Genomic DNA, 10,454 nt, shown 5'->3' with positions numbered 1-10,454 from the left:
TCAGCAGGGGCAGGCCACAAGCAGTCGCTGTGGGCCCCATGTCATTCCGCTCGGGACTCCCCCTCGTCTTTTTTTTTATTACCTTAGGAACCTTGAGTTGAGCAGTTATTTACTTGGCTCTAGCTGTGTTACCAGAGGAATCCTGGTGCAAGGGCAGATTAGATCATGTTGCACCTTTAAGGGGTGAGTTCAAATGTTATTACTAATTAACTGATTATTACTTTGGTGTTACTCAAGATACAAATTGATGCATTGTATTTTTATATATTTTATTTTGAAATATCTGACAGGAAGTGGCAGCTTTAATGAGTAGCTTGACTGTTGGGCAACGTTTTACCAACAACGGTGTTTTTCTAAGCGAGTGCACTGTAGGTTGCAGCCATTTCTGTCATCGGTCCGTATCCTGTTGTCTGAGAGAAGTATCTCCTGTCCCTAACACACACTTAGGAGCAAAAACAACTCAGATTTCAATCTTGTGTTCTCGGCTGGCTCGCTTGCCAGCTGAATCTCGTCGGGATGGACCCAGCAAGCCGATACCAAGTGGTGAGTGTGGACGGACGAGATCAAAACACCGTTTGATAGCACGGCCTGTCACAGGAAACAAGGCCCTGGTAGAAATAAGGCATCTCTATTTTTTTTAATATTCAACTATAAGAAACAAAATCGGGTGGACACGAAAGGAAAGTATTTAAATTCGCTTCTGAATTGTTACTTCTGTTGTAGTTGACCTTTTATTTATTTCCGCGAACCGTTTTGTTTTGACAGCCTTTCAAGCACTTCCGCATTGGCTAAGCTAACGTTAGCTAGCCTGCCAAAATTAATGTTTTAGGCCATGAAATTTAATATTACACACTTAACAGATATTTTCATGGGTATATGGGTATGTAAAACTTTTAAACTCTTAAGTTACACGGTGGTTAGTAAGCTAACACACGTTTAAAGAGGCCAAGCTGGAAGTTAGCATTAGCATGGGAGTTGTGTGGCTAATTAATGTAGCTAAAAGGGGAGTTTTTCATTCACTTAGCTAAGTGATAATAGCAAACACCCTGGTTAACTCTTCAAGTCCAAAGGGCTAGATAAAGTTCAGTCAAGTAATAACTTAATAACTAACTTTTCCAAGGCATGACTATAACGTACAGCAGATATTAAGATATTCAGTGAGTTATTGATGGCAGTAAAAACTGTGTTCCCATGTGGATGAGTTAAAAACAGCTTCATAATGTGGTGACCATTTGGGTTAACCAGCATTAAACGTGGCATTTAATGCTGTCTAAAGTGTTCCCAGGCATGTTGAGGCATCAACAGCGGCTGGGGGATTTTGGAAACAGTTGTGGTCACTTTGAGATAAAGTCCGCTTTGTGCTCCGATTCCTGTGGTTCAGGGTATGTGAGTGGTAATCCCACAGGATTCAGAGTGAGCCAAAGCAAATCAGTGACGTGCTCTAACTTTTCAACCCTGGACAAAGTGCAGATTTCAACAGTAATCCTGAGCGTGCAAAATAACATGAGCACTAAGTTACACACATTAGTCAACTTCTGGACAATGGATTCTCAAGGATTATTTAGAGACTGTACACTTCAACACGTTTGGCCAAACTGATAAACTATCTGATGTTATGGTTTGTACACAGCCCCATCTTTATTTCATTATGCCGACATTCACAAACTTCTCATTCCTCCCCACATTTTGCCCCCTAGCTTTCTCATTCTTCTCGAAATCTTTTCTGCAAGTATGGGGCACTGCTGCTCGGAGCAGCCTCACATTAGTTTCTGGTATATTTGGACACATGAGGAGGCTTGTGGCTATGTTGTTAAGATCTTATGTAATCCCCTGTGCGCGGGGGTGCGTTATGCTTTGTCCTTGATTCCGAGCCAGTCGTCAGCCACTCATTCACTCCCTGCCTTGTGCATCGAATGTGCTGGTGGAGTGTTACAAGACAGAATTCGAGGGCTTTTTGGAGAAGTTTATCTGCATGGTGATGAAGATATTTCCTTTTAAGTATGACTACCTCTTTTTTCACATGGTGATTAACTGCGCACTCCTGTTGTTAGTCACCTGTGACTTCTTAGTGATCAGTTTGATGTCAGCTGTTGTTACGAAGGGGGTTTCCGTGTTCGCGCTGGTGTTTTACCACAGCATGACCTCCAAGCTAGTTGCAGCCAAAACTAAAGCGAGGTCATCACCAAACTAAAACTGCAAACTCCATGGCAGTTTTTCACTAAACATTTAGAAGCAGAAGGGTCATTATGTTTGGTGTAACAACACAAGTGAGCAGTACAACAGTTTACAGTTTCATCCTAACTTGGACATTGTGTTCCAGAAACCGACCCTAACAGCTGTTACTTATACTTTTCACTTGTGTTTTTCAAATATTTGTGACAGAGCTCTGAACAAGTTTAACTTGCTCAGCCACATTGAGTTAGCTTTTGCTAATCCTGGGTTTGTGTCCACACTGTAACACATAACTAGTCTGCGGTTTTTACCTGTTAATTATAGGTATTATAAGCTAAGATACCAGAGAATCAACCATAAAACATTATATGTGCTGCTGACTTTTGACTTGATATTATAGAATTAAAAAACAAACGTGTTGTATTTTATCTAGATCAGTATCACTGTTATTGCCGTTACAGGGCAAAAGATTGCATAATGCTATCTTGGTTTAACTTAACTTTCTCAAGGGCACCTTGATGGAAGTCACAGAGAGTGTGAGGAGGAAACCCTGCCTCACTTTGCCCACCCTGGTTTCCCGCCAGCGGCTCTGTACCCATCATGTTTCCCTCTGTAATTTCAGAGGGTGTTTGGCTCTTTGGTCTGGTGAAAATTAATGTCACTGACTCTCTCAGCTGTAGCGGGGACACTCATTCACCGATTACATGTGTATCACTTTTCCAGAGACCTTCCTCTGTTGACATACCGATGTAGTGTCAGGTCTCTTAGCTTAGAGTGTCAAACATGCTGCTGAGGGCAAACGGTGAAGCAAATGTAGACATGTGTACCGCAGCAGTATTATTACAGTGCACACATCCAAGTAGCAATAAAACGGTAATCCTTAGTGTTAAATTTTGTGGCAGCTTTAAAATAAATGCCAACCTGTGTTTTGCTAGTTTAATGCTTTTAATGTGAAGGATTGACAGTGGGAAATGTGCTGTTTGAATTATTGGTTAATTAATCAGCTGCGATACAGTATAAAGAGAGTGAGCAGTAAATGGTGAAGTTGTTAACAATGAAATTAAACAGTGCTGTCTTACAGGCTATCTGAATACAGTGAGAACTACCAGGAATAGCCTTTTATTCATGAGATTTTGACTATCCAATGAAATGAAGATGGCTTAACTTGATAAATGTTTGATTGATGTCATGATTGGCTGGCATTCTAGCATGTTTAGCACAAAAAAGATAAATAAAGTAAAACAGAAGTTGCTTCATTATATCTGATAAATAAATGCCTTACACATGATGACCAACAAGGATGACTTAACTTGTGTGTTCAATAAAATTAACTTAATGAATAAATTAATATGCAAAGGGAGCTGCCATTCACTCATTCAGCTTGAAAATGCCATTTTAAAAAAGGGAAAATAAATAAAAGGGGGGACTGACCCACATTTTGTGCTGACAAACAAAAACAGATTGTGCAAAGCTCAATTTGTTGCACAATAACTACCTGATGTTGGTGCTGCCATCAGAACACAATACCCATGTCAGCTTTTAAAAGCGGTTCATTCTGCATGGCAGAAAATATGTGATTGATGCCAGCTTTAGAAACTTGGCACAGTGTGAACGTCCCCTCGAGCAGCCACACTTTTTAGCTGACTGATCAGCTGATCTGATTCCTCTAACCCCCGTCTCATCCTCTCCTGCAGTTGCACAATGAGGATGACTCTTCAGAGGCCTCAACCAGCGAGCAGCAGCCATGCACTTCTGCCACAGCCCAGGCTGGCACGTCCAGCCAGGACCAGAGCCAGGCCCAGGCTGGACCGGCGCCTGCTGCAGCGGGAGCGGAAGCGTCAGGATCAGGGACTCAGGGGGAGGGAGAGGTACCTCCACCTCCGTACGCCTCCATTGACTTGGGAGCAACTGCTGCAGCACCTGGTATGCATAAAAAGAATCCTGCTTTATTTAGTTTCCATTTAACCTAATAATTCCTTTAAATGAGCTGCAACTGGATTTTTCCAACGTGTGGTTGCATACTTCCTTAAATAGCTACAGCAGCAGTTTCGTGGCAATTTCTGGAGCATCTTGACTCATGAGTCAGTGTTTGATTTCCATGACAGCATTACCACATTACTGGCAGCTGCTCAGCCAGATACTGCATGTAGTCCCATTTCTTCCCTTTGTAACCGAGTCCTCTCCTCTCTGTTGTTTCCACAGAGACCAGTTACCGAGGTGACTTCCCAGTACCTCCACCCTACAGCGTTGCCACCTCACTGCCCACATATGACGAAGCGGAGAAAGCCAAAGCGGCCGCCATGGCGACCTCTACTGTGGAGGTGATGCCACGGGTAAAGACAAATGCTCACACACACACTCCTCTTGTTATCTCTCTTATTGTTTTATAAACGTCCTTTCATTGAAGCGTAATAAACGACCTTTGTGACATCATAATATTTGCAAGCTATTCTTGTGGTGTGTGTTCTCTTACTTACACATGAGAAGGGTGGGGATTACCTCAAAGCACGCTACATCTGAACTGCCCCACCCAACAGACATGTAGGAACAAAATAAATGGTAGTAATTAGTCTTCATTACATGCTGGTGTTGTGGTTTGTATTACGACTCTTACCTGCTAAGCTACGTATTATGAATGAGTCATTCATATTTAGATTTGATTGAGCACGTGTTAAGTGGCAGCGCCTGTGAATGAAATAGCTCTCAGGGTGAGGGAGGTCAAACATGTCTTTTAGTTCATTTGCGGACTGCAAACTCATATGTGGTTTGTTTGCATCCAGGATGATGAATTCCCTCCCAGAGATGATTTCAGCGATGCCGATCAACTTCGAGTTGGGAACGATGGAATCTTCATGTTGGCCTTTTTCAGTAAGTCCATCTCATGGTAACATTTTAATTGCTTCTGTTAATAGGGCTGGAGCCAGGATTATAAATCTAGTGTAATGCTACATCCACGCTACGATGTTTTCATTTTAGAATTACATTACATTTCAGAAATAATCTCTGTCCATACTAAGGTGCCTGAAAAGACACATCACATAACCATTCACGTACACTGGGCATGCAGGTGCAGATGTATACAGGAAGCAGATTGTCTACTCTGTGGTTGGGTGCTTAATTATAGAAAATACTACAGAAAAGTAAGACCACAGATTTTTTTACTCGGACTGATGACGTGGTGGAACTGCAGAAAACAGATTGAGGGTCGTTGCAAAGCAAATATGGCGACATATTAGATCGGTACCTGCAGCATTATCCATCCCATGGCGATGGGAAAGGAGTACCCTCACAAAATGGTTGAAATCACAAAAGGTATGTAGGCTTAGCTATCTATAACCCAATCAGGACGTGGATGAAGGTTTCTGCATCACTGTTTTCATAAAGTTTCAGTTTCCACCCATCCACACTAAAACACAGCCTTTGAGTTTTCAAACTAAAACAAGGTCAGCAGCATTTTAAAAGGTCTCCATTTTCGGGGTTCTGAAACATCGGAGTAGTGTGGATGCATGGCGTTAACGTAGCAATAGTTATGCGTTGTAAAATGAAAACGTCTTAGTGTGGATGTTGCCTCAAAATTGTTTCTATTGTTGAACAAAAAGCGTTATGTTCTTCCTCTGCTGTTGCAAATATGGCAGATTGAAATGTAAATTCAATAAAATCATCAGGTCTGTTTTCTTTTATGTTGTCTTTGCAAAGCGAAATAATAAAGCATCTTCCTGTTTGTCCCCGTAGTGGCCTTCCTGTTCAACTGGATCGGGTTCTGCCTGTCCTTCTGTCTGACCAACACCATCGCCGGACGCTACGGAGCCATCTGCGGCTTCGGCCTTTCCCTCATCAAGTGGATTCTTATCGTCAGGGTATGTTCACAGTTCTTCTTGTATCAGTGCTGAACTTTGACGTCTCCATGATGAAATACTGAACGTGTAATCTTTGTGTCCAGTTCTCTGACTACTTCACTGGCTACTTCAACGGTCAGTACTGGCTCTGGTGGATCTTCCTGTTGCTCGGTGAGTTTATATTTTTTTCATCTTGTGTTGTTTTGTCGACTCAAAGGTGGAGATCTCTGTTTTGAAGTGGACTGTGCTTTCCCTCCGCAGGTCTGCTGCTGTTCTTCAGGGGTTTCGTTAACTATCTTAAAGTGCGCAACATGTCAGAGAATATGGCCACCTCTCATAGAACACGCCTCTTCTTCCTCTACTAACAGGTAAAGCAAAATCTCTGATGAAAACTAAAAAAAAAAAGAAATATGATGCAGCCGCGTGCCCTAATGATTATTCCCCACAGGTTTCCACACATCACCATTCCTTTCCAATGTGAAGTTCCCTCCCTCCCCCTCAAATGACCTGAGCGAGGAGCCTTGCAGTGAAGAGAGGAGACGGGGAAGGAATGAAGGAAAAGACGTAGGGAGAAAAGTGTTACCGGTCTCATTAAAAGCATAACGTGGCTCACTCTGAACTCCTGAACCGAGCCGAAAAAATAAGTCTTTGATGATCAGATCTCTTCCCCCGGCTTTGTTTTTTGTTTTTCATTTTTCCTTTGATTCTCAACACAGTGTGAAAAAGCAGTCCCACGTATGTGTCATGGCTCTCAGGAGTAGGAGTGCTTTTGAGATGCATGACCTCGGCGCTACCTGAGGCAAATTCAGCCGGCCAAAATGAGATATCCAGTAGCTGGAGAGTTGCAGAAACACCAAATGAAAGCACAATGAAACTATTTCAATGAAACATCTTAAACATAGGTAAAACAAAAGTTACAGTTGCTCATTTATCACTGAACCTGTGTAAACAAGAAATCTGTGTTATAAGCTTATATTTAAATAAGAAAACCTTTTAAAATAGATCATGTTCAGGAAGTGGAAACCTACTCTGAGCCTTTGATATTCACATCTCTCCTCCGGCTTTTGCGACAAAGATCCAGTAAGGATTTCAAACTGAGTGCAGCCTGTTTGACTTATTGCACATTACAATGTATCTCAAGCAGTTTGGGCTCCAGCTTTGCCATTCCATATTTTTAAGTTCAGGGTGTTTTAAACAAGTCTTACTTTAAATGTGATGTATTTTGTTCTTGTGCATTAACATGTGAGCATCCTTCCAACATCTCAGCCTTACATATCACACACCGCGATGCTTATAGTGTTTTTAAAGGGATAGTTCAGATTTTTTTAAGTGGGGTTGTATGGTGTGTAAATCCATAGTCAGTGTATTTCATACAGCAGATGTCAGTCAGTACTTCTCCAGTTTGGAGAGGCAGGCTGGAGTCTGACGTGGAAGTTGAGTGATGTACTGTTGTGGATGGGGGCCAGCAACAACACGTACTTTAGCCACCTCAAAAAAAAGTGTACGCTATATTGAAAGTATTTTCACTGCTTTACCTTTCCATCAGACCGGAAAGCCATTAACAGATCAGTTAGCTACGCTCTCACTACAGCCACCAGACCCCATTGAGAAAAACGGTAATTTAAGCTCACTGAGCACAGGAGCTGCTGGTCTACCGCTGCTTCATTCAGTTGGTTAGTTTGTGCTATTGTGCGACTCTGGTGAACCTGAACTAACCCGTTTGAACGCTGAAGTCACACAGTAACACAAACAAAACAGCTGATTGAGGCAGCGGTAGACCAGCAGCTCCTGTATTCAGCAGTGTTAAATCACTGTTTTTCTCAATGGAGTCTGGTAAAGAATAGAGCAACATAACAGCTTTACTTTCCAGCTGAAAATCACTGTCTGACATTAAGGTAAAGTATTGAAAATATTCTAAATATAACGTCCTCTTGAATGATATTTATTGTTTAGGTGGGACTTTTTTCGGTGGCTGCTTGCCCCCTCCATTGCTGAGCTTTCATGTCGAACTCCAGCCTGCTTTTTCCAAACCAGGGTGTGCCAGCTGACATCTACTGTATGTAATATACTGTCTATGGATAAGTACCTCGTACAAACCCACTTCAAAAAATCTAAACTAACCCTTTAAACCAAACACATCTTAAGAGCTTCACACCTGTCGACCCTTTACCGTGTGACCAGACAATATGACAAAGGGCAGCTTGGAAATAATCGAAACAACCAAAAACAAGCTGAATCTGTGAGCTACCGAGAAAAAGATCTGAATCTAATGAATGCATGTGCACACACACATCCACAAATCCCTTTTCTTCTCTGTCTTTGCCTTTTAAAAACTGTCATGCTGACCTGACCTATGCAGTAAAATGTCATGACATATCTAGAGGAGGGCTACATTTTCTCTCTCTGAATCAAAGAAAAATGAAAAGCATCTGCCTAACTATCCAAACCAAAACTTAATCATCTGTTTTTAACCATATTTTATATGTAAAAAAAAAAAAAAAAAAAAATACATTAGTAACCTTTCTGTGGTTCAGTATATCACAACAGATCTGTAAAACATCATACACCCGCTTTTTCTTTTCTCAAGCTCCGCACTGATTGCCAAATGCGTCTGGCAAAACAGTATCTGTAAGCTCCTGAGGAGGCTCCTTGGACAAATCAGTGTTTCTAGGCCACACAGGCTGCTCTGGTGAAATCGGTGGGAAGCGGCCCAAAGGCAGGACTGTGTGGGATGTCCGCTTCATCTCCTGCTTTGGTGCTGATGATAAGCATTTTTAAATACAACTGTTATGTGCCAGGCTTGAGTTCAACTCAATTAAAAGAGTCGTATGCAATTTAGTTCTCTGTAATGCCCTACAGTAGTCGTGGATGTAAAGTCCTGTGATCATGGAGTAGGTGTAGTCGAATAGTTTAGTTATAAAAGATCAGGTTCGCTCCAGAGTGAAGTTTTCGGATATAGCTGAGGTGCTCATACACTTGCCAACAAATTTATTTTAATTAAAAGTCAATCAGAGGACAATGCAATAAAAGCTATTAAAATGTGACTGGTTCTGCATGTCATGCATGATTTAGAGAAACCCAACACGTGGATCTCTCTCTGGGATTTTTTTGGCTTTTATGATTAGATTCAAATTTTCTTTAGGTGGAGCGAGACGCTCTTAGTGATGTAACATAGCTCCTGTTAGGACGGTGGAGACCTTTTATCATGTGACAAACTGAGAACAATATCAGCACATGTTGCCATGTCTGGTGACAGCGATGAAGTGAGGGGATGCTGTCCAGTGTGAGTGTAGTCGTCTGTATGAGCTTGTGCGCCATAAAAGTGGAGCCTGACTGGACAAAGAGAAACGTGCTTTTTTTAATTATTATTTTTGTCATCCAGAAAATGAAATGTATATACCAGCTTATGCCAAGTCATAATATTTGCACTTTGAAGAACTTCTGTACAGTATGATTTGTGAATCTGCTTAACTTGATGTGGTGGATAGAGAAAAGATAAAAAAAAAAAAAGAGTAGCCATCCAAGTTTTACAACTGGAATTCTCAATCATCCCAAATGGATAATTTGCCTTTTGCACTTTTTATTTTTCAACAATGATAATATTGTTATTGTGTGTCTTGTTTCATCGCTTTTAGCCTAAACTGTGACAGCTTAAGTATTGCCCAACTTTTTTATTTTTAAATGCTTTTTTTTTTTTCTTTTAACTGGTCATATCCAACTAAAGCCTCTTTCAGCAATATCAAGACCTTTCAATGAATTATAGCTCTGCTGCATGATTTATCCACTTGAATGAGTGGGGTAATATTAGGATTAATCTAGTACAACTACATTTCTTTGTAAATAAATGAAGAAAAAAACAAGACGGCAGACAAACTTTTTTTTTTAGTCCAAGATAATCCTTGTAACGTCTTCTGAAAAAGTTGTTATGCATTTACTGTAACTGGAATTAAATTGACAGATAATCTCTTGCAAAAAATGCCAATAAAGTTCAAAAGCCTGCCGGTTAAGTTTTTGTTGGATCCTGTGCTTTGTTTGTTTGTTTTTTGCTTTTAAAGCCATGTTAAGGCTCATTAATGCTCAAGGTTAAATACGGATCCGGATCCGGACGGAGCCTCCTGTCTGTGCTCCGTGTCCATGTCGTCCGTATTTCTGCACGTTTCTATAAAGCTTACGGATACGGGCCAAACGGAGCAGTACCACCGGGAACCGTGAGGGCAGTCTTGCTGTCACTACCTGATACGTAGCTGTAGTGAGACACGAAGATGAAGTAACAATTCCTTTCATCGGCAGTACTAGAGAAAATAATTCTCCGTCCTCCGGGCGCGATGTGTTTAACGGCCTCACTGACCACCGCCTCCTACAACGCTGCCTCTGTTTTTGTCTTTTATGCAAGAGGTACATTATCAGTATCTCCTCCACAGTCGCCATGTTTGTTTTTGAGTTTGT

The 10,454-nt window shown here is 41.3% G+C and overlaps 1 protein-coding gene across 1 annotated transcript; it reads left to right on the top strand.

Moving 5' to 3' along the window:
• Positions 1-318: 318 nt before the first annotated feature.
• Positions 319-10,015, top strand: ndfip2 (Nedd4 family interacting protein 2). The gene is made up of 8 exons (XM_049569804.1): positions 319-543; positions 3,867-4,095; positions 4,375-4,505; positions 4,953-5,040; positions 5,905-6,029; positions 6,113-6,179; positions 6,270-6,376; positions 6,457-10,015. The coding sequence occupies exons 1-7, from the start codon at positions 517-519 to the stop codon at positions 6,371-6,373; spliced, it is 771 nt and encodes a 256-aa protein (XP_049425761.1). The 5' UTR covers positions 319-516; the 3' UTR covers positions 6,374-6,376; positions 6,457-10,015.
• The last annotated feature ends 439 nt before the right edge of the window (positions 10,016-10,454 follow it).

This window comes from Epinephelus fuscoguttatus, linkage group LG24, assembly GCF_011397635.1.
Source record: "Epinephelus fuscoguttatus linkage group LG24, E.fuscoguttatus.final_Chr_v1".
Taxonomy (NCBI): domain Eukaryota; kingdom Metazoa; phylum Chordata; class Actinopteri; order Perciformes; family Serranidae; genus Epinephelus; species Epinephelus fuscoguttatus.
Note: the sequence above shows the minus strand (reverse complement) of the source record. Positions and strands in the feature narration are given on the sequence as shown.

What these genes read in the sequence shown, in the direction of transcription:
- ndfip2 (XM_049569804.1), top strand. Translation starts at nt 517, where the DNA reads ATGGACCCAGCAAGCCGATACCAAGTG. An exon ending in CTTCATGTTGGCCTTTTTCA is followed by an intron (nt 5,041 to 5,904) that starts GTAAGTCCATCT and finishes TTGTCCCCGTAG; the next exon opens with TGGCCTTCCTGTTCAACTGG. An exon ending in AGTGGATTCTTATCGTCAGG is followed by an intron (nt 6,030 to 6,112) that starts GTATGTTCACAG and finishes CTTTGTGTCCAG; the next exon opens with TTCTCTGACTACTTCACTGG.